Below are 24,967 nucleotides of genomic sequence, written 5' to 3' on the forward strand. Positions count from 1 at the left end.
TTTTGTAACCAAATAAATGTCTCACATGGCATTCATATTAGTCATTGTGGGCGCATCCATTTCTATTCATTTCTATCTGCGTCAACTAAACGCGCTGTAACAAGGTTAAAGGTTTAGATGACACGATCCGTCATTGAATCGGTTAAACTCAAAGAATGAGCTGAATTGAGTGACATATGATGCCCAGCTCTGTAGACTATTATTGTATTGTTTAATTGAATTGTAAATACTCGGTCATATGTGCACAGAATGTGGTGTATGCATGTGTTAGATGAGAATGTGAGATAAAAGTCTAAGAAGTTGTCTCACCGCTACTCGCTGATGGATGGGCTCAAGCTGTCACCAGTCATGATTTACTGTTTTGTTAAACCGAATTAATTGCGTGCGTTCACTGAGAACTATACTAGCGAGATATTCAGCTGGTAGTGTGCAGGCAGGCGTGTTACACCTACCAATATCTCCTTCCATCTGTCTATTATTTGTACCAGCTTTACTCACCTTGAAGAGGCAACGGGAAACACCATCACTGGTCTAGCAGATCATTTATGGAATGTAATTGCTGGAACAGATCTTTTCTCAGTATTACTGGTGAGTATACTGATTTTTCCAAGTTTGCTCTTGGTAAACAATAAGCAGGCAAGAACTTTTGATTGCAAAAGATTTTAGTGACAGAAATCTTTTCCACTTCATTTAAAATGATGCTTGTGCCAGTCTTTCATTCTCCAAAGATATCATAACGTAGAAATAGATTTTTTGGCTCAGGAACCTAGGGCAATCTGCTTATACTACTATGGCAAAAGAGTGACTCACTGTCGAAGACCTCTTCTCAGGATTCCTAGAGGTAAAAACGAGCCAGCCAAAATGACAGCAAAGCTGTATTTTATATTCATGTAGCTTTGAAACATGATCTGAAAATGTCTATAATTATATTGTCTGAAAACCAAATCGCACCACGCTGAATGTGACTGCATATCTATCAGAGAGACTGTTTTTAGCAAGACGTAACCGTTGATGAACATGAACCAAAATAGTATATTAGTATGTGTAAAAGTGGCTGATAGGGACCTGAAACTGCATACATAATGTATACATAACTTTATACATACATTAGGATGCAGGTTCAGTTTCAGGACCCAACCAGCCACTTTTACACATACAGACATACAAACCTGAAACTGCGTACATGTGGTGGGCAGTCACTCAAAGATAAAGTACCTATGTCGATTTAGTTGTCTGCAAGCAGAGGCTGTGCAGCGTGTTTTAATAGAATTGTTGTACAAATAATGGCTCTATGATCTGGGCTGGACGTGTCTGAGTCCAGTGACACAGAAACCTCGATGACTGGAGACATGCCCAGTTGCGAAGAGCGATGCAAGGCTGAATGTCATTCCTGTCACCATCAGTGGTCTTTTTGGGATTTGAGCCCCAATCTGTTGTTTGCAAGCCGGGCTTCCTAGACCACTAGGTAACACCTGCTTTCTAGTTTCAGCAACACAACCATACAATCAAGTGTTTCAGTATAATGTCTGCACACATGTACATGAAATCCACAATTTCCTTGATGTTGCAAATATGTGGAAGCACCACACATTTAGGTCATATTAATAATTAACTTCTGTGTCACTTGCATGGATAACTAGTTTTTTAGGGAATTGGAGCTAACCTGTATTTTTGCATCAGGCACTTGAGACCAAAAAGGCTGTAATAACCAATAGAAATATTCAAATTAAATTTGGGTTAAATGCACCAGAGACTGTTATATTTGTAAGTTTAGAACTCTCCAGAAAGATGATGCGCAGCCATACAATTACTTGGGGTATGCTGTGCGTGCGTGCGTGTTCGTGTGTGCGTGCGTGAGTGCGTGTGTGTGTGTGTGTGTGTGTGTGTGTATCCACGTAAACGTTATGCATTTTCACATTTTTTTGCAGATTTCTTCCAAACTTCACATGGATATGGGCCACACCTTCCTTCAGGTCGCTAAAAATGTTTAGTTTTAGAACTCCTAGTGATTGCTGGAAACTAGTCTCTTACATTTCCCTTGATGGTTGTCTGATTAAAAATGATAAATATCCTGGGAATCGCTGGCCTTACTGCAAATTTAGAAATACATTTTACTTTTGCTAATAAATTTTACTAGTTCACTTATACTAAGTGAACTAGTAATCACTTAAAATCCTACTGAAAGCACCAAATCAAATTTTAGTTGAAATCCTCTGAGATCGAATGTGGTGCAAAGTGTCCCATAACTGTCCCTTAGCCTCAAGTCAGCTAGTGCACATGTCCCATGAGAAAGGCTGCGTATGGGTTTCTTTCAATAAACTATTGGTCTAGAGATGGTGTCAAACACAAACCTAACTGATTTTGTTAAACTTGAGTCAATACTACTGCTAGTTTAGAGCATTGAGTAGTTTGGTTGTTTATCACTTTTCAGTCGCAGCCCACACTATAAACAGAGTAGACCAAATCATTACTATAATAAAAGCTGTCTCCGTCCATCTGTTAGAAGCTACGGTGAGGAACTTTGAAAAAATATTGCTTCGCACAGGATTTAAACCGGCAACAGTAGACATACCCATCCCGTATGCAACCACCTGCACCAGTCATTCCTTACTTTCGTTGATTCATCAATTACTAATACGCTGGCAGTCCCATGGGCGGTGAGAGATTGTCATGTGTAACAACTTTTTGTACAATTTTTTATAAAGGTGGAAAGTTGATAAGAGTGGTATAGATGGTAGCCCTCTTGGCTGGGAGTCTGAACATGTGGGTTCAATACCTGTCCGGTGCAATCATTTTTCCCAATGCTCTTAGCGTGGTTTCAGACAGGCGGACACGGCTCTTATTATAGTAAAGATTGAGCATGTAGCTATTCACTGCGCTTCTTTGGCGCACTTGGAAATCATTCACGGAGACTTCCAGGGCACTAGTGTTTATAATCACTATATAGGCCTATGTTTAATCATTGTGGTCGAGAAAGTATTTGCTGTAAATTCCTCTAACTGTTATTGCGTGTATTATTATGGCTTTGGGACAAACACTATCAAAATTTAAGGGCACCTGCAGATGTTGACAACATCCCAGCTAGTTACTACCATCATGATAGTTAGGATTTGTGCACTGAGACAGATGCGCTGAAACGCTGAAACGTTTAGTTGGGATTTCTCAATCAAATTAATTACCTTAAACTAGTTGACCTATCTAAAACCTTTTATGACCTGTTTGATTCGCACCACTGCGTTTAAATCGTAAGATTAACTTCGTGAAAAATTGTACTGCCTTATTAGATTATTGTTATTGTTAGTATAGGCTAGACCACAACTCTTAGGCTGTGGTTTTTCTGTCGTCTGCCTCCTGCTGTAGGAACTTTTTCATGATATTAGCTGACCAAAGAAAAAGGGCTTTTTGCATATGGAATTACATTCATATTATTATTTGTACTAGTAAGCTAGACTAGACATGTACTAGACATGAGAGCGGCATGTGTAATAACTATGTGCGTACTTATTCTTATACATGGAAAGGTGGTGAAATTGGTAGCGCATTTAGTTGCAAAACGGAATATCTGAGTTTCATTTCCAGTTGACAATCTTTTTTTCTAGCTCTTTTAGCGTGACTTCTAACAGACGGACAGAAGGACACAACTCTTATTATAGTAAAGACTAGGTAAATGCCCGGTATTGCATGTGTAATAGAATAATTACCTAATGACTTTGAGTAACTTGTCTGAAAGGCAGATCTTTACTAAAATCTTTACTAAAACTAAACCCACGCTTTGAGTCAGCTTAACAATCGTTACGCGTAACAGTCAACAGTGCTAGTTATTAACCCTAAGCAAGTGAGTATCTTAACCCAAGTAATGACTATTTGCCCAAAAAATCCCTTGTATTCTGTGTAGCTTAATGGTTAAGTTAGCCGTCTCTAGACCTAGAGGTCATTAGATTAAATCTAGTACCGTGTGGATTTTTCATTACTAAAACTTAATTGCTATAACTGGACACAAGGTTTGACCAAAAGACAAACAGACAAACACCAAGGTTTATATATGTAAACAATTGTTGCTGTTCACACACAACTTGGGGTTCAGCTGGCTATTAGTGCTTAGAATGATGCTAGAATAATTAATTAGAGAGATATTAATACAATTAATATTAGTTATATTTCATTTTAGCCAGCAGTAGATGAAATTATTTTGAAGATCAAATATTAAAGAGGATTAAAGTTTTATAACAGGTATGTATGATTTTTTAATTTGTTGTTAAATAAATTCAAGTGTTTAATTCATTAACTAATATATAAATATATATATAAGTATATAAGTATAAGTATATATAATTACTGCCAATAAATATATATATATATATATATATATATATATATATATATATATATATATATATATATATATATATATATATAAAATCAATAAAACAGACTATAACTTTAGATAAAACACTTTATTACTATTAGTTTCATACTTGGTAAGAGCAATCTTTAGATGAAATGTTAGCACCAGTTTTGGTTACTTAAATTTTGCTAGAACTATTAAAATTACTAAAACTTCATAGCTGGAAGATTATGGATTCATAGAAGCATTAGGTTTTAAAATTGGACAGTAGAAACTTGTTAGCATGTCTGCAGGCGCTGACGAGTTCAGTACGTTTGTTTAATGAACCAAAACTTTATCTGAAGATTGCTCTTACCAAGCATGAAACTAATAGTAATCAAGTGTTTTATCTAAAGTTATAGTCTGTTTTATTGATTTTAACTTGCTCTGATTTTATCATTGAGCACTCTGCTCGAATCTTACGCTTTTCTTTATGTATATATATATATATACATATATATATATTTATTGGCAGTAATTATATATACTATAATTATATATATTATTTACGTCTAAAGGCAGTATTTTGATGCAGAATTGAAATTTATAGTTTTCGGCGCTGACACCATTCAGTTTTAATGTAACATAAATTTACTCATTTTATTTGTAACTTTGGTTAACACGTATATCTTAAAATCATTAGACAATGTTTACTTCGACTTTAAAAAAAAGTTATTAGCTTTAAGGTTTGGATTCTGTTTAACACAAACAAAAGGTGACCATCAATACCTTTAGAGCACGCAAAGTCAAAGAAACTGTCCAAACATGTCAAGTCAATACTAAAAATGCTGAGTTACCATATTTAGCAAGATTAATTAAATTTCTTAACCAAAAATTAACCTTACTTCTGCCAACAGTTTTTAGTTTTAAAAACTTATTTAAAGTTTACTAAACAGTTTAAAGTTTAAAAAACATTTACTATTTAAATTACAGCAATAAATATTGAAAGCCAACCGGTAGTTATAGTCTGAACAGAAATAAGATATATTTTACAGGTTGGATGATGGATGCTATGGCAGCGGCCAAGATTTTTGCTTACTGTACACTCGCTCTCATTCTCCTCATCATAATCTGTGCAAACGCATAGTGAGTAGATTTCATGTCCTATAGTAAGTGGTATGTAGTTGCATAGTATATCTTGCATTGTAAGTACATTATATGTCACATAGTGAGCATGTTATATGTCACGTAGTGAGTGCATTGTATGTTTCCTAGTGAGTGTATTATTATATGTCGTATTGTAAGTGCATTGTATGTCACATAAAAAGTACATTGTATGTTACACAGTGAATACATTGTATGTTTCCTAATAAGTGCATTGTATGTCTCAAAGTAAGTTCATTATTTGTCTCATAGTAAGTACATTGTATGTCTCAAAGTAAGTTCATTATTTGTCTCATAGTAAGTACATTGTATGTCTCTTATTAAGTTTTTTAACTTCTCCCTCCACTACCTAAAAACACACTGTCATATGAGCTTCATGCTGTCTGAACACGCTCGTTTCACCTCCTCTCTCATAAGAAGGCATTTTATCAAGAAACACTGAATACCCTACCATAATTTGATTAAAAGTGCATTTTCTGTACATGTTTGCTAAGTGTTTGCTACTTTACAATGTACTATTTATTTTGAAGCCGTAGAGGTAGATTCGATCCTATTCTCCGTTGGATAAAGAAAAAATTTGGTATTGGACAATTTGTGGAAGAAAAAAAAGGTAGATATGTGCTAATCCTCCACTTATTTATGCCCGCATGCTTGTCTGAGAGCGTGATATGTGTGCGAATATCTTAAAAATTGCACAAAACATTTTTGTTCTTAAAGAGGCCATATTTGGGTTACTATGGTTACTTGGCAGCATTTTTCATGGTCTATTCGATTACCTTATTCTTAAATTCTCAGTCATTTCTGTTTTACGACGATTGGATATTCAAGATTGCACCCTTGCCTTGATTCGCTAGGCTTATTTTATTCAAATATCATGATTGGATGTTCAAGATTGCACCATTGCCTTGATTGGCTAGGTTTATTTGAATCAAAATGTTTACAAATTTCTAAAGAAGCTCTTAGTAAATGAGCATAGATTGGCAATAAATTTGTTTATTCTCATAGCAAGATATGCATAGGAGTGTTTCATGTATAGGAGTGTCTCATATATAGGAGTGTCTCATATATAGGAGTGTCTTATGTATAGGAGTGTCTCATGTATAGGAGTGTCTCATATATAGGAGTGTCCCATGTATAGGGGGTGTCTCATATATAGGACTGTCTCATGTATAGGAGTGTCTCATGTATAGGAGTGTCTCATATATTATAGGGAGTGTCCCATGTATAGGGGTGTCTCATGTATAGGAGTGTCTCATGTATAGGAGTGTCTCATGTATAGGAGTGTCTCATGTATAGGGGTGTCTCATATATAGGAGTGTCTCATGTATAGGGATGTCTCATATATAGGAGTGTCTCATGCATAGGGGTGTCCCATGTATAGGAGTGTCTCATATATTATAGGGAGTGTCCCATGTATAGGGGTGTCTCATGTATAGGAGTGTCTCATGTATAGGAGTGTCTCATGTATAGGAGTGTCTCATGTATAGGGGTGTCTCATATATAGGAGTGTCTCATGTATAGGGATGTCTCATATATAGGAGTGTCTCATGTATAGGGGTGTCTCATGTATAGGAGTGTTTTATGTATAGGAGTGTCTCATGTATAGGGGTGTCTCATATATAGGAGTGTCTCATGTATAGGGGTGTCTCATGTATAGGAGTGTTTCATGTATAGGAGTGTCTCATGTATAGGGGTGTCTCATATATAGGAGTGTCTCATGTATGCGAATATTTCATGTATAGGAATATTTCATGTATAGGAGTGTCTCATGTATGTATAGGAGTGTCTTATGTATAGGAGTGTCTCATGTATCGGAGTGTCCCTTGTATAGGGGGGGGGGGGGGGTGTCTCATATATAGGAGTGTCTCATGTATAAGAATATTTCATGTATAGGAATATTTCATGTATAGGAGTGTCTCATGTATGTATAGGAGTGTCTTATGTATAGGAGTGTTCATAGCTAGGCTTTCGCTAGATTGTGTAGGTAAACTTGATTTTGCACGCATGGCAAATACTGTGTCGGTCCTTTTTAAGTTGAGTTAGCATTTAAAAAGTTACTAGGTTAGTAATACTCAACAATTTAAATAAAGAGTTATTAAGTTAACAAATTTGACAAAAGCACAATATTGTGAAATTCCCTTTACTGTATATTTCAGTGTTAACATCATATAAATTTGAACAAAGCTCAAGCCGGTACAACATATCTGTTAAGACTGTTTTTATACAATATCTAATGAGCTCTGTTGTTTATCGTAGAACCTAAATGGAGAAGAAGAAGAGTTGATCGAAGCTGGAAGGAAAAACATTATTTTGTAATCTATAAAGAGGAGGACTGTGAGAAAGCAGATGCACCAGACAGCATTAGTCCTGCTGCCAACACGGTTAAGGAAAGCTCTGAGGCTGAGTTGTGCAAACTGCTTGAGGATACTGACTTAGGCGTCAACAGCGAACAGAAAATTGGTGTAAACGGCGAACAGAAAATTGGCATGAACGACGAACAGGAAGTTGGTGTGAACGGCGAACAAAATATTGACATGAACGGTGAACAAAAAATTGGCGTGAACGGCGAACCGGAAATTGCAGTAGAAGCAGAAAAGAAACGCATCAATTGCGGTCTACTAAAAAGTGATGCATCAGATTGCACTGATAGCCCACTTAAAGATAATGACGTTACTTCTGTTGCAAGGGAAACTAATCAAGAGTGTAAACTGGCAGAAACAAGAGTGAGCACAAGTGAAGAGCAACCTAGCGGTGTTTTAACAGAGCGAATAGTTGTAACAGATAATGGATCCACAAAAGTGAAGGAAAAGGCCTGTGTATCTTTTGTGTCTCAGGGTAAGTACACGACTTTGATCTAATGGTGCGAATTGGTGCAGAAGACTTTGCAGATTGTAGAATATGAAAATTTTATTTTAGTTTGTAACTGCTACAGCAAGCGCCTTCTGACAATTGCGATATTTGAATGTACTTGAACAATGGTCAATTGGGCAGTACTCAGTTATAGCCAATGGGAAGGCAGTACTCAGCTATAACCAATAGGATGGCAGTATTCAGCTATAGCCAATGGGATGCCAGTACTCAGCCATAGCCAGTAGGAAGGCAGTACTCAGCTATAGCCAATAGAATGGCAGTACTCAGTTATAGCCAATAGGATGGCAGTAATCAGCCATAGCCAATAGGATGCCAGTATTCAGCCATAGTCAATAGGATGCCAGTATTCAGCCATAGCCAATAGGATGGCAGTATTCAGCTTATGGCATATGTGGACATGTATGCTCTCGTACACCTATTCATGCATATGCACACACTTGTACACCCATGCATGTATGTGCGCACATTTTTGTACATATATGCGTACATGCTAGGAGACACTTATATGAACATAAATGTACATGCGTGTATGTTCACAGATGCAAATAAGCTTGTGCTGTACATCCCCAAGCATGTGGAAATCTACAAGTTTGAATTCTCCACCCATCAATCCAATTACACTCTTCTCAAACTTACATCAAATGAGTATTTAATGTTAATTTTCAAACTCATTGTTTGTAGTTTCGAAAGATTCTGTGATGAAAGAGGTATTTCAGGTACGTTGTATCTTTTCTTGCCACGATTGAATAGTTTATGTGAGTAATAAATCAATGTTTCTGCTCTATTTTACCAAAAGCGTTGCTGTAACTAAAAATTAAATTCAGTTTGTGAAAAACATTTTCTCACTCATTAAAGATGAGTCTTATTTTTAGTAAAAGTAGCAAGTTTCGAATGCAGCCTATCAGAAAGTATGATTTTTTAGAAAAGATTTAAACAGAGATCTAAAACACTCTTTCTCAAATACTATGGGCCACGAATTGTGAGCGAGAGTTGTGCAAATAAAGTTGAAGGTGCAACTTCTAAATGATTAAATATTGATATTAACAAATATAATAAATTTATTGTAGATGTTTGTTGGGGAGAGAGCTGTCTACTTGTACAGTAGTGACGGTGGGTATATACAGTAGTTACGATGGGTATATACAGTAGTGACGGTGGGTATATACAGTAGTTACGATGGGTATATACAGTAGTGACGGTGGGTATATACAGCAGTGATGGTGGGTATATACAGTAGTGATGGTGGGTATATACAGTAGTGATGGTGGGTATATACAGTAGTAATGGTGGGTATATACAGTAGTGATGGTGGGTATATACAGTAGTGACGGTGGGTATATACAGTAGTGACGGTGGGTATATACAGTAGTGACGGTGGGTATATACAGTAGTGACGGTGAGTATATACAGTAGTGATGGTGGGTATATACAGTAGTGATGGTGGGTATATACAGCAGTGATGGTTAGTAGAATGCTCAGAATATTTAATGATGAGCAATGATATAAATACATGAAGCCATTGTACAGCATATTAGAGTATACAGTACTCTAGGTAGCCTGAAATCTTTATAAGTTTTGGTATATATTGTTTTTAGAAAAAGAACTGGGGTGTGACCTAGTTAGCCATTTTCATCCCGAGCTCATCATCTCTTTCGAAACCTGCTCAGACTATAAGGTGAGACATTACATAGAGTTATTACATAGAGTTATTCTATATAGTTAATATATTGAGTTATTCTATAGAGTTATTACATAGATTTATTATATAGAGTTGTTATATAGAGCTGTTATATAGAGTTATTCTATAGAGTTATTCTATAGAGTTATTATATAGAGTTATTATATAGAGTTATTATATAGAGTTATTATATAGAGTTATTATATAGAGTTATTATATAGAGTTATTACATAGAGTTATTATATAGAGTAGTTATATAGAGTTATTATATAAAGTTATTCTATAGACTTATTATATACTGTAGAGTTGTTATATAGAGTTATTATATAGAGTTATTCTATAGACTTATTATATACCGTAGAGTTATTCTATAAAGTTATTATATATAGTTAATGCCTAAAGTTATTTTAACCTAAACTTATGTTGGTTTGGGTTAAAATAACTTTGAGTTAGGTTTGGGTTAGGCTATCAACCTAATGGTAGCAAAATACTTACCTGCTCAATACTTTACCCTATAAGACTTCACCTATCGTCATTCTAACTTATACTGTTCCTCAGACTATATAATGAGCTGATTTACTTAAGTATTTAGTGGGTGAGTCTGGCCCTTACCTTCTTAACTAGTAAAAATTAGTGAATTCATTTGTAAGACGAGTGATGTAAATAAAAGACGCAATTTTCAAGTCAAATGTCTCTTAAATGGAACTCTGATGACAAACCTGTTTAACAGGGCCTTTTTGAGTTTTGATTCAGTTGGCCTCTGACCTATTGGTAATACAATTGGTTTTATCATGTTTTGTAGCTTCTGAAGTTTCCTCCTCCCCCTGACCTCTACAGCACACTGTCTGATAGTTATTCAGTTAAGGACAATGTAGTCGAGCGTATCTGTCTCATGGAGTCTGCCAACGTCACCATACAAGTAAATCTGTTCTGCTGATTGCTATGAGTCATTGTTACATAACTTGTTCCTAACAAAAAGATAGGACAACTTCTTGCTATAAATTGCATTAGGTCTGCATACAACAGCCAAGAGAGGGCAACTTCCTAATAAAAATTAAAGCAATAAGCTTTAATGTAAGCATTATAACTAAAGTAGGGCAACTTCTTATCTAAATTCCTTTTGATGTCTGTATAACAAAATTAGTGATATGACAGTAGGCCTATTAATGCTCAACTCAGAAAATATTCTTGTGAATTAATTGTTTTGAAAAATTAGTTGCTTTATTTTTAATTAAGCACTTAAATAGAAATTAATTAAAAATTAACACTGCTTAATTAAATTACAATTATTTAACTTGAATTAATTAAGCCTTACAAATCTTTCTGTTCAGTTGTTAACCAGTTATGTCTGCATATTACAGTTGCAGATTAATTTATAGTAAGTATTTGCTTATGTTAATCTTATTGATGACAGCATGAGGTCAAAGGAAGTAGTGTGTGTATGGAGAGGTGCACCGTACCACAGTGGGGCCCTTATAAAGACATTGACTATGCAAGCCTACAAATACTGCATGATAAACTTACTACTCTCTCTGAAAAGAAACCAAATGAAAAGCTTAAAATAATTATACACTCTAGGTCAGTATTAACTTGTTACTATAGAATTTTCTAGGCCAGTATTAATTTTGAATTATGGAACTTTCTAGGTCAGTATTAATTCTGAACTATGGAACTTTCTAGGTCAGTATTAACTTTGAGCTTGAAAACCTTCTAGGTCTGTATTAACTTGTTACTATAGAATTTTCTAGGTCAGTATTAACTTTGAGCTATAAAACCTTTTAGGTCAGTATTAATTCTGAACTATGAAACTTTTTTGATTAGTATTAACTTTTAACTATGAAACTTTCTAGGTCAGTATTAATTTTGAGCTATGAAACTTTCTAGGTCAGTATTAAATCTGAACTATGGAACTTTCTAAGTCAGTATTAACTTTGAACTATGGAAATTTCCTGGACTGTATTAACTTTTACTATGAAACCTTTCAGATTTCCATATGGTTGTCTTGATTTGTTACAGTGAATCTATATATGTATCCACTATCATCATGCTAGAGTGCTTAGAATCTATGGACGACATCACAATGCCTGCAGAAATCGTAAAAAGGCTAAAACAGATGAACTCTCTGGAGATCAATGATGTAAGGTCTATTTACACTTCTAAAACGTTTCACTTTAATAGAGCGATGTAGGATCCTTTGATCCTTCTATGCGTTTAGTATCACTCAGTCTAGTGATATAAAAAGACTATATAAATACCCGACGTTGCTCGGATAATAAAAGTATTTGCACAAAAAACTTATTTTTATTTAATATACACAAAATTTACTAATTTAACTTTTAAACTTCATACCATAAAAAAATTATTTTTGTGCAGTTTGAATGAACTAAGAGAAAAAAATAAACAATGAGTACATGTAAGTGTGTGTATTAAAAGGTTACTGTTGCAGCAGAAGCTCGTTATATTCAAGATTTTGATGGATGATACCGGTTCCTCTTGATACTGGTACAAACGTAAAAATGAGATCAGACTTTCTTTGTCTGATACTTTGCCTGGCCGATTGGAGAGAGAATGTAGAGGCAATTTCTACTCTAGATAATACAATCGGCCACATGAAATGCATTTAGCTTTTACAGATTTACTGCAACCGAAAAGATGAGTGTAACGACACATTTGCAATTAAAATGGCACATTTGAAAATTTCAAGTTAAAAAATAGGTAATGGTAAAAAAATTAGCTTTTAAAATTAATTAAAAAAATAACAAACGCAAAGGGTAATATTAATTAATAATAAAAAGTGCGCATTTTGCATGTGCACTTTTTATTATTAATATAGTGTGTGCAATCGTGAAAAGTATATACAGTATATGGTAAGAGCGATAGGAATGATAAGAACAGCGTAGCTCAGTGGTAAAGCGCGCTTGTAAGGAAACTTGTTATTTGAATGTCGTGAGTTCAAATCCACTATGATGGTGATTTTTGTTGCTAAACTTTATCGTTATAACTGGACAGATGAATGACAGACAAACAAACGTTGAGATTTATATATACAGATATATAGATTTTATGCTTGCACTTTTACACAGTCTAGTTGAGTGATGTAAGAGCATTCATACACCGAAGTATTTGGTAAATCTTTCAGGGACTAAAATGTAGATAAGTTGTAATTGCAGTTGTAGTTGCATTTGTAGATAAGTGGTAACTTTAACTCTGTCACAAACTAAGACTATTGATTACTCAAACATGCGAGTGAGACAAATGAGTTATATGGTACAAAAGATGTTTGATTTCAGCGGGACCGCAAGTGGGTGCTGCATTCACTGGCACTCTGTAGCAAGCTACAGTTACAAAATATCACCCTCGATACGCTTATGGAAAGACACCCTCTCGAATCCATATCCATCGAGTTTTGTGAGTCGGTGTTGCAAACACTGAAGGAGCTTGTACCAGATATGAATATGTCACAATGCGTTGCAGCCGTGCAAGATTGCAACCGCTTCCAAAACAGGAAGTGCACAATTCTCCCATGTAAGTTGTGATCTGATATTTATACAAACTTAGTAGAACAATTAACATGTAGTTTGCCGTTTAAATTTCTCTTCTAATATCATATCATCAGTATTATCAACTGAAGCTTTTCAGAATGTTCCTAAAAACAGCTGATTGACAGCTTCCATTCGGACAGACATTCTATAATCAATATTCCCATTACTCAATTAATAAAATAAAGTGCTAGCATAAACTGGATGTACCTAAACTGTAATTATATATATAAATCTCAATGTTTGTCATCATCTGTCATTGTCGTCTGGTCTCTGTCCAGCTACAGCGCTTAAGATTTAGCAATGAAGCATTCATATCGATCATCGTATCGAAGATTTGATCACAGAGCCTCCCGCTCATAAGGTGACAAGCTCAACCATTAAGCTACATGGGACACAACGGATAAATTAGCGATATGAGTCATTATGTGGGTTAAAATAGACATAGCGACTCTGCGTTATGCGTAACGTCACTAAAGCTTGCACTCTTAGATTAGTATTACTAAGTTTAGCAAACAGATACTAGCTTACTCAAATTAGCCAATGGCAACTATATTACCTGCCACTGTTTTTTAGTACCCGTCAGGCAACGTCAGGCCTTCGGCTAGTATATAAATATATATATATATAATCAATAAAACAGACTATAACTTCAGATAAAACACTTTTAACTTGCTCTGATTTTATCATTGAGCACTCTGCTCGGATCTTACGCTTTTACTCATATAAAAAAAAATTGTTTCCTCACCCCGATTAACTCGTATGGGTGGTACTTTCTGCTCTAACTCGGGTCTCCTACCAGAGACCTGGGAGTTTGAGCACTCGCCTCAAGATCTTAGCTGTTCCCAATAGTGCACTTTTTTGCAACTCACCTGAGTTGATTGCTGTGGGTATCTGGGCAAGCCAAATTTTATGCGCCGGTGTTATTGTGCCCAGTGCCCAATGACTACTGGAATTACAGTTGTTCTTACATCCCAGCATTTTTCAATCTCTTCTCCAAGAGGGAGATATTTCTCTACCTTCTCTTTTTCTTTGCTGGCTATATTGCAGTCATTGGGTACTGCTATATCTATTATAGCAGCTCTCTTGTTCTCCTTGTCCACCACCACTATATCTGGTTGGTTTGCTAGGACATGCTTGTCAGTCCGGATGTAGAAGCCCCAGAGAATCTTAGCGTGGTCATTTTCATTGACCTTACCAGGAGCTTCCCACCAGTGTTGTGGTTTATTAAGGCCATATTCATCACATAGACTTCTATACACAACACCTGCGACATGATTATGCCGCTCAGTGTATGCGTTTCCTGCTAGCTGCTTGCATCCACTGATGATGTGTTGGATGGTCTCCGGGGCATCTTTGCACAGTTTGCATCTAGGATCATCTCTAGTGTGATAGATTTTTGTTTGGAGTTGCTTTGTTGGGAGCACTTGCTCTTGGGCTGCCATGTGTAGCAACTCTGTATTGGCCGTTAGGTTTCTTTTGTTTAGCTACATATATGTCTGGTGAAGATCGCCAACCTTAGATACTTGTTGGTGGTAAGCACCATGAAGAGGTTTCATGTGCCAGTGAATTTTCTCATCATCAGGGTGAAGCTCCATTGCCAGAGCAGCCGATTGAAATTCAGCTAGCAACTTATCTGAAGTGGCCATGGAGGCTGCATAGGCTTTGATGCTTTGTTTTTCCTCTTTCACTCTCTGCTGTACACTTTTGGCTCTCCTACCGCCATCTTCCCTATCGAGATACAATCTAGTAGTATCAGATTTTGGGTGGAGTGCTCTATGCATGGTCAGCAGTTTACGAGTTGCTAGATCTGTTTCCTTGATGGCTTCCTCAGTCCATTTTATTATGCCTGCTGGATATCTTATTACTGGCAATACGTAAGTATTTATTGCCATGACTTGATTCCTGGCATTAAGCTGGCTCCGTAAAACCTGCCAAAGGCGTTTCTTGTATTCGGTAATGGCTTTGTGACGTACCACGGCTTCGTGGTTGATGTTGCTTTGCATAATCCCCAAGTACTTGTACCCTTTTTTTATATCTTTGATGGTACCATTTGGCATTTTTAGGCCATCTGTGAGCATAGAATGGTCTTTCTTAAGAATTAACCTTCCACAATTCTCAGTACCGAAGACCATTCCGATGTCCTTACTGTATACCTGAGTAAGGTGTATTAGCGAATCAATCTCCCTTTCTTTGTTAGCGTACAGCTTGATGTCATCCATGTAGAAGAAGTGGTTTATCTTGGTGCCACTCTTAAACTGGTACCCATATTGAGTCTTCTCCAGCATATTGCTTAGAGGGTTTAGGCATATGCAGAAGTGCAGCGGTGATAAGGAGCCCCTTTGATAGATGCCTCGCTTAATTTTTACACTCGCCAGCTTTTTGTCATTAGCTTTCAGTTCCGTCTTCCATTTGGTCATTGACATCTTGATGAACGCCGCGAGAGCAGGGTGAACATTGTACGTACTGAGGCACTCAAGTATCCAACTATGGGGAATTGAGTCATAGGCCTTTTTGTAGTCGATCCAAGCCATGGCAAAATTGGTATGCCTTCTCTTGCTGTCTTGAGAGACCATTCGATCCACCAGTAACTGATGTTTGGCTCTTCGGGTGTTGCGCCAATTCTTTTCTGAACACTGGTCATATAGTGACTCATGTGCTCTTCCAGTTTGTCTGCAACTATTCCTGAGAGCAGTTTCCAGGTGATGGGCAAGCACGTTATTGGTCGATAGTTCTTGGGAATCGGCCCCTGCTTTGGATCTTTTAGCAGAAGTACAGTTCGTCCTTTGGTCAGCCATTCCGGATGGTCGCCTTCTTCTATTAGGCATTCGATCTGCTTAGCCATTTTAGTGGGAAGTGATGTCAATTTCTTCAACCAGAAGGCTTGAATCATGTCATGGCCAGGTGCTGCCCACTTTTTCATATGCTGCACTCTGCACTTGACGTCCACTTCGCTGATGGTGAGTCCTTGCTGAGCCACAATTTGTTGGTGGCTCTCTTTAAGCCTCTTCAGCCAAGTTGCAGTGGTGTTATGAGTAGTCTCTTTCTCCCAGATGTATATATATATACATGTATATACATATACATATATATATATATATATATATATACATATATATATATATATATATATGTATATATGTATATATCTATATATATGTATATATGTATATATCTATATATATGTATATAAATACTAGTCGAATGCCCAGCATTGCATGGGTCTTAAAAACAGCTTATAAACAGTGGCAGGTAATGTAGTTGCTTGCCACTTGCCATTAGCCTGGCACATTGTCAGAAACTAATTTGAGCGTGCTACTATCCGTATTACTAGACTTACTAATGAGAGCCGTGAGAGCATGCTTTGATGAAATTGCGTGACACAGAGTGCTATGCATATTTTAACCAAGATAATGGCTCATATTGTCTAATGAATCCATTGCATCTGGTGTAGCTTAATTGGTTACCTAGTCTATCGCCTGGTGAACGGTAGGTTTCGGGATCAAATCCCCCACGATGCTTATCTTTCATTTCGAAATTTTAATAGCTATAGCTGAAAAGACCGAGCAACAGACTTTGAGATATGCATATATTTATGTTGTTAGTGGACTCAGAGAAGCCCTACCTGGGAGGTCCAACAGTGTCTCCAGCTGAGTGTGACTATTTAAACGCCTCCTTCATCAAGGTACTCTCTATCATGTGCACGCAGCTTACCAATAGTTTTGTTGGTGGGCTGAAATTATTTAGATCAAATCAATAGTTTATCAACATTAAACAGTTTTGACTTAAAATCAACTGTCTACTTGGGTTCTTATATGTCACTTTTTCAAAAACTGGCGAATTGGCTATCAAAAAGGAACAATCATTTTCTAAAACAACACCCCTCCCTTTTCTGCTGTATTGATTAAGCTATCAGAGTCATAAATTATATAATAATCATGTAATTAGAGTGTACTATACTTTTTTATGTAGCAATACACTAAATTTGGAATAATTTATGGTAGAGATGTCTTGATTCAATTAATCAAATGAGATGTTTTGATGAATTCCAAATACACCAGCTAATGCAAGTAGAGATCCAATATGACCTTGTTCAGATACTTGGGTTGCGTGGTCGAGTGTTTATTTTACAACAGAAAGTAGCATTAAAGCATTTAGGTAATCATTTGTTTATATTTAAAATATGTACACTTAAATAATTAAAAGTAATTTTACATAGTGCTAGAAAGGAAAGTATTATTCTGCATTTCTAACCAATTATTGATTGTAATTAATATAAATCGAAAATTCGACTAGAACAAAAAGATTTTGATTTCATCAGATATAATATAACAAAGTCAGACTTTATTAGATATTTGTACTTGGGTGATAAAAATTTCATTATTATATTTTATTACCTATATTTTATTTATATATATTCAAATAGTTATAAATTGAAATATTTATACACTTATAAATTAAAATATGATTTAATATAATGTGATATTATAATTTCATATGCTAATATTTATATATCTAAAATTTTAAAATTTATGTATCTATAAGTATAGTTTGATATAATACTGTTATTTAATATAATGTACTAATATTTGGAACTTTGAATGTTTATATTTATTTTTTATACATGTTTATGATTTATTTATTTTTATACATATTTATAATATTTAATATAATCTGATATTATAATTTTTTTAATATAATAATATTTATACCTAAAAATTTTAAAATTTATACATTTATAAGAATAGTTTGATATAATATTATAATTTAATATAATGTAATAATATTTGGAAATTTGATTATTTATGTTTATATATATTTACTTATACTTATTGTATTCTTTTATTTTTTAATTTTTATATACATGTACATGATCAGTAGTAGACTTGTTTATACTATCTGAAGCTTTGGGCATGCACGTATTTAACAAAACATTTATTGATAATTAGTTTCCTTATTATTGACCAGTCCAGCAGTTTCTCTGTGCCACCCTGATAGTTTAAGAGCATCTTTGTAAGCTGCCTGTCATGGATAGCATAACACAGAATGTACTTGATATCTACAGGGTTACCACAGCGGGTATGAGTATATCGTCACTGAATGGCCACAGTTCCGGACTATACCCTCTTTCTGGAGACTTGTATACCTCTATGAAATACCGACAATTATAATAGTGGCACCTTCCGGGCCTCTAAAGGTAAGTGTGTTACAGATCTAAAAGTGATACATCCGGTATGACTGCATCATGTTGTAGTTTACTGCAGCAGTTGCACACAGAGATTGTTGTAGGCATCATTCGGTTAATGTTCTGTTTGTTAGGATTTTGTACACCTGCCTGTAACAAATGTTCTGTTTGTTAGTATTTTCTACACCTGCCCATAACAAACCATGCATATTAAGTATTTCAAATAAACCTGAATGATTAGATATTGTGATAGTTACAGTATTGTACAATGTAGAACCATCCATCAAAACTTCATGCTCCTGATTTAGAGTTATCCTCTCAGACATGACAAAGTTTCCATGCTCAGTGTTGATGAAACTTTTCTGTTTATTAATTGATAGTCAGAAGATGATATTTTGACAAAAAGGGATGTTTACATAACCAGAAAAAAGTAAATACTATTTGATAACTATATAGACTATTTCTTTATATCGTATATACAACTATATATAATATATATAATAATGATATAACGATAACGATATACAATAATGATATAAACCATCTCTTTATATCGTTTTAGCAAAAGAGATATCCTGTGTTTTGGCCACAGCGAGGACGTGAAAAAAAATATGCAAGTTTTGGGCGGTACACAGTTAAGGCCATTGCTGATCACCTCACACAAAGTGAAGTATTCCACACAACGCACTTTAAAGTAACAGAACAAAATGTGAGTATGGTCTTTTTAGTCAGACCTGTTCTGCGTATTTTAAAGGTTTGGTCAATACCTATCCTTCAACATCTCTGATAGGTCGGCTTTAGCATAAGTCATACCTGCAAGATCCACTACATACCAAAATGGCCGGCCTTAACAAAGTCATCCGATGATCCATTTATTACGGGAATATTTAAACTGCTCTTTGATGAATGGCAGCAGCATAGGAGACATGGTAAGTTGCATCATTTGTTGGATCTCTATGAGTGTACCAACTAATCATAAAATACTTTACTTTCTTGGTTATTCATGGTAGTTAGTCAAGGGTGTAGACTTCGCTGATGGCTCTAATGTGTTCATATCTCATACCCTACAAACTGTAGGCAAAGAAACAAAACTATGCGTGGTTTCAAGTGACGGAGCCAGCAAATGTGGAATACTGTTCAGCGTATGGTCTATCTTCGACCAGATAGGATCATCAGGTATGCAGATTGCTAACTAACTAAGCCTTCTGATTGATTATTTGTTTACACCATTATTACCTCAGGTATGACCTTGGCAGCAATCTTTATAAAATCTGCATATGAAGTTAATTCATTCCGAAAATTGCTTCGTGTGTTAAAACCATCATATATTGGATCGAGTAGTCTTATAAGAATACACTGTAACTTGTAGTACCCAAACACTTATGAGGCCTTCTTTCTACATGTTTAAATAGTTACTTATAGAATTAACACAAATTTATTATATAAAACTTTATAACAAACCAAAATAAATGTTAACATTTTTAAAGTAATTTTGCCTATAATAAAAACCGTGTCTGTTCGTATGTCCGTCCGTCTGTTTGTCTGTCAGAAGTCAGGATTGGAGATTCGAAAAAAAATTCCGTCGGATGAGGTTCAAACTCATAACTTTTTCACACAGTCTCTCAACACTCTAACAACTGACCCAATCAACTACCCTCTCGATTTGCAGAATAATTGTACGTATAGTTATTACACCTGAGAATCTCTCACGGCACTTTAAACTGCAAGGATTACTACTAGAAAACAATAGAAAGACTTGTTTTTTTACTTTCTCTTAAATGTGCGCAAATGGATGTGTAGACTCAGGGATGCCTAGGTTCAGAGGTCAAGGTGGTGATAGAGACTCGCAGTGTAACTTACTCTGTAACTTACTCTAAATTAGACTAGATAAAGTTTAATCTAGCTTAGCTTATGTGCGTGTATTCTTTCTTTTTTTTAATTTTTTTTACATTTTGTTACAGCTAGTACACTTGCCAGTTTTGTGCACCATGAGAGATTGTCATGAGTAATCAGTATACCGTGAATTATCCTATGAGCTGCCTGGGTGGTGTTGTGGTAGAACGCTTGCTTTTGAATCTGATGCCCCAAGTTCGACTCCTGCGCGTCGCAATCCTTTTTGCCAATGCTCCTAGCGTGGCCACAGACAGTAAAGTTTTTATCCAGACATTTGCCTTTACTGATTAAATTGTAACGTTTAATGCAACTTCAAATGCCATATGTTGAAATTTACTTAAAGTTTGGTGGCAAATATTTACTGTTAATACTCTTTCTACTTTACATTGTATATTGGAAAATTTGTATGTTGGGGTATTCGTAAATAATAATTCAACTATATGGTAATATTTACTTTATTAATAGTTTTTTTTGCATTTCTATCTCATTGTCCTAATGGAGGCATATTTTTGGAAACTCTTTAATTATTTTTACTTCTTTCAAGTTCGTTCTAGGGAAAATTATATAAATATCTATAAATAGCTTATGATAATTTCATGCAATTCTATTACTCATGAGAAATATAAATAAATATTTATATTATTATATTATATTTTTATATATATAGTATATATATGTTTATATTATATATTTTTTATATATTATACAAATATATATATAATGTACATATTATATATAATTGTATATTATATAATATGTTATAATAATATATAATATTATACATACTATATTATATATAATATATATTATTATATTATATAAATATTTATAAATATAGAAATATATATAAATAGCTTATGATAATATACATATTATATATAATTACATATAATATATCATAATATATTATAATAATATATAAAATCATACATAATATATATTATTATATTTTATGAATATTTATAAATATATAAATATCTTTAAATAGCTTATAATAATGTCATGCAATTATATTACTTATGAGAAACAGCCACATGTAGCCACAAGTTTTAAAAAGACAAATAATGGTAAGATTTAATTTAAATGATTCTTAAGGTCTATTGAAAGAATCAAAGGATGTTTCATCAACTTATTTTTGCTTTTTGTATTGACACTTTTAGCTACCTTAGTCAAGCTTCTTTAGCGCGATGTTTCCATTTAGGAACTGTGAATTTACAATTGCGTGCATGTTGAGGACATTCGTATGTTGCAGATTAATGCTAGCGCTTTGTTAAAAACGGTAAGAATTTCTACACCAGATGTCCTAGCTCCTGTCTCGCTTAGCGGCACGCTTTCTCGACACAGTGAACAGAGTTTGGGGTGTTATTTAACAGTATAAGTACTACTTTGAAGTTATCTGTTGAGTTGAACTAAGTGGAACTGCTCAAGCTGACAGAGGAACAACTGAAACGTGGAAAATGTTTAAAATGGAATAGCTTCATTCATGAGCCCTGTTTGCATATTTCTCAAGCATGAAACATCCAGTAAAAATTAGCAAGTAACAAAACTTGGTTAACCTGTGGTATTTTGCCGTTTCCATCTTGCAAATGGCGCTAACTTGCGGGTTAAAAGCTCCATGGAAACATAGTGAAAGCCTGAGCTCCAAAGTTAGGGTCGATGTTATGGGTCGATGTTAAGGGTCGATGTTAAGTATGTGTTTCTGAGTCTCAGCACACTCGGAAGACTTGTTTAAGCTATTTTATTCAGATCAATTCATGTTTCAGAGTCTCGAGTGTTCGACTGCATGAACGCAATCAGGTTAACAAAGCTAAATCGGCCAAAGTTGGTTAACAACGTAGAGGAAGTAGAGATTATCTACAGAATTCTTCACCAGATTGCTGAAAAAAGAACTTCCATAAAGAACTTCTTCAACAAGCGTTTATTGACATCATCAGTCAGTTCTCTTAACTCCTATAAGTTGGCTCTGAGTGACGGAGTGAGCTAGTAGCTACTAGTAACTAAAACTGGTGCTCAGTGAGACAATATAGTGGGAGATATATAAATACAGTCAAGTACAGAAGGTAACCCTGACTATCACTAAGTCTCTATATAGCCCGTAGTGTAGCGACACCTGAGTGTACCAGTGCTTCTACGCTGGGCAGACAAACAGATCACGCTTCCATTGGGTTCTATAGTAGAGCGTTGCGCAACAGGAAAGCAAGACCTATCCGAGCGTACAAATGCGACGCCGTTTCCATGGTTCAAAGATATCACAAAGATGGCGAATCGCACGAGTGTATTGCTTCCAATCAGCGACACTGAATCACGACAGAATCTGAGCGATACGGCTGTTTCCATGACCACATTGCAGCGCCATATGAGGATGTGTCACTATCCTATCACTGTAAATACTGTTGCTAGTTGCTCCTATTGGCTCACAGGTTTTCAATTGTTAAGTACATTTCCGTATTTATTGAGGTATCACAAACATGCATAGTATATTAATGCATGTTATCTTACAGATTTATTTTGGTTTTGTTTATGGTTTAGCACAAGTTATTTTTAAAGAAAACGATATCCCATGTATAATTATAGTTTGACCCATGATAGGTTTAGCAAAGCCACTTCAACATCACAGCCTGAACTAAGCAAGTTATTTGTCACCTTTGATTTCTAAAATACTGATACTTTATTGAAGGTTGAAAACTATAAAAATTGAAGAAATATTTTGATAAACATTTTTAAACTGCATTCACTTAGGTATGAATTCAAGCTAGATTTCCATGTAGCTTTTTCCTTGCCTCATCATTACTGTTAAAATATCCTTAAAGGCGAACAAATTATAATAGGTTTTATCAGAAAGTGACGGTATATTTTCTATCATTTGCGATTGTTTTGATGTTTGAGCTGATCTGACTGCGAGCATGTTTTAAGATTAAAGTCAACAAAACTTTATAGCAATTGAAATGCTCAAAATTAATATCTGCCGAAATGATGTCACTAGTTGTGTGGTTGCCTGTCTCTTTTATTATTGATATCAGCTTTTTGTTCAAGTTGCAGCTTTACGCATCTCTATTCTGTCAGCCCACGAAGCGCAACGATAAATGACATGACATAATCGCACTCATTTGAATCTGTGCATCTTAACCATGAGCGGAGTTGTATTGATTTTAATCTTGAAACATTCTAGCAGTCAGGTAATCTCAAACATCAAAAACAATCACAAAAGATAGAAAAATATCGATACAGTGCTGCTGTGCCTGGTAGAATTGAGTTAACATAAAATATGATCTTGCATTTGATATGATTGATGCAGCTACCCACAAATTCTTGCTTTTCTACCTTCCTTTCTCCAAGAGTTTTGAGAATGCTTTTACTGAATAGTTTGATTTGTAAGAGTGTAATTGTGTAGAATCTATATATAAATCTCTGTCGTCCGGCCTGTCTAGCTATAGCTATTGAAATCTAGGAATGAAAGATTCGCTTCGTACTGGGTTTGATCTCAGAAACTCCCATTCACCAGGCGATAACCTAACCTGTTAAGCTCCATGAGATGCGATGGAATCATTAGGCGATATAAGTCGTTATCTTGGTTAAAATACGCATAGTACTTTGCATTACGCAACGTCACTTGTGCTTGCTCTCACGACTCTTATTAGTAAGTTTAGCAATACGGTTAGTAGCTTACTCAAATTGGGCATTGGCAATATGCCATGCTAATGGCAAGTGGCAGGCAACTACATTCCTTACCTCTGTCTACAAGCTGTTTTTTAATACTCGTGCAATGCCAAGCATTTGGCTAGTATACTATATAATAGCTGTTGTGTGGAATTCGCAGCTCACAGCCGATGACAGGGTTTCACATTTGCAACTAGGTTTAACAAAAGCTAATGCATAAGAGATATGACGATAGTCAGATAATAATTGGGCTGTGTGAAACTGATCAAAAGACGCTGATACTTTCAGGACTTCATGTGAACGAGAGCTGATCTTGGCAACAAATACAATGAGTTTATTAAACTTGATATTAAACCATAACATAACTTGATCACCTTTGACCTATTTTCGACTCACTATGTTTACATACAGATAAGAAAACACCTATATATGTTATAATTATAAAGTCAAATGTTATCAGTTTGGGCTTGTTGAATGTAAGGAAGCTTGAAATGCTCCTTAGGCATAGTTTGATCAACTAAATATGGTGAAACACCCGTCCACATCCCAACACCCCATTGCAACCTTCTGAGGTTCAGCAATCTCCTTTTTTCTTGCAAGATCTGTTCGGCTGACAATTCACTTTTCACTCGAGTTAGCGGTGGTAGAGACAATTG

The 24,967-nt window shown here is 35.2% G+C and overlaps 1 protein-coding gene across 1 annotated transcript; it reads left to right on the forward strand.

Annotated features, from left to right (window-relative positions):
• Window positions 1-441: 441 nt before the first annotated feature.
• On the forward strand, window positions 442-23,531 carry LOC137405877 (uncharacterized). The gene is made up of 18 exons (XM_068092314.1): window positions 442-588; window positions 4,169-4,230; window positions 5,380-5,470; window positions 6,019-6,098; window positions 7,745-8,323; window positions 9,041-9,075; window positions 9,427-9,469; window positions 9,955-10,034; window positions 10,840-10,956; window positions 11,452-11,615; window positions 12,054-12,174; window positions 13,328-13,562; window positions 17,182-17,261; window positions 18,642-18,773; window positions 19,324-19,470; window positions 19,552-19,690; window positions 19,839-19,937; window positions 22,418-23,531. Exons 3-18 carry the CDS (start codon window positions 5,385-5,387, stop codon window positions 22,636-22,638), a joined length of 2,358 nt encoding a protein of 785 aa, XP_067948415.1. The 5' UTR covers window positions 442-588; window positions 4,169-4,230; window positions 5,380-5,384; the 3' UTR covers window positions 22,639-23,531.
• Window positions 23,532-24,967: the final 1,436 nt, after the last annotated feature.

The sequence above is a fragment of the Watersipora subatra genome, chromosome 10 (assembly GCF_963576615.1).
Source record: "Watersipora subatra chromosome 10, tzWatSuba1.1, whole genome shotgun sequence".
Lineage (NCBI taxonomy): Eukaryota > Metazoa > Bryozoa > Gymnolaemata > Cheilostomatida > Watersiporidae > Watersipora > Watersipora subatra.

What these genes read in the sequence shown, in the direction of transcription:
- LOC137405877 (XM_068092314.1), top strand. Translation starts at nt 5,385, where the DNA reads ATGATGGATGCTATGGCAGCGGCCAAGATTTTTGCTTACTGTACACTC. An exon ending in CTACTTGTACAGTAGTGACG is followed by an intron (nt 9,470 to 9,954) that starts GTGGGTATATAC and finishes TATTGTTTTTAG; the next exon opens with AAAAAGAACTGGGGTGTGAC. An exon ending in AAAATAATTATACACTCTAG is followed by an intron (nt 11,616 to 12,053) that starts GTCAGTATTAAC and finishes GATTTGTTACAG; the next exon opens with TGAATCTATATATGTATCCA.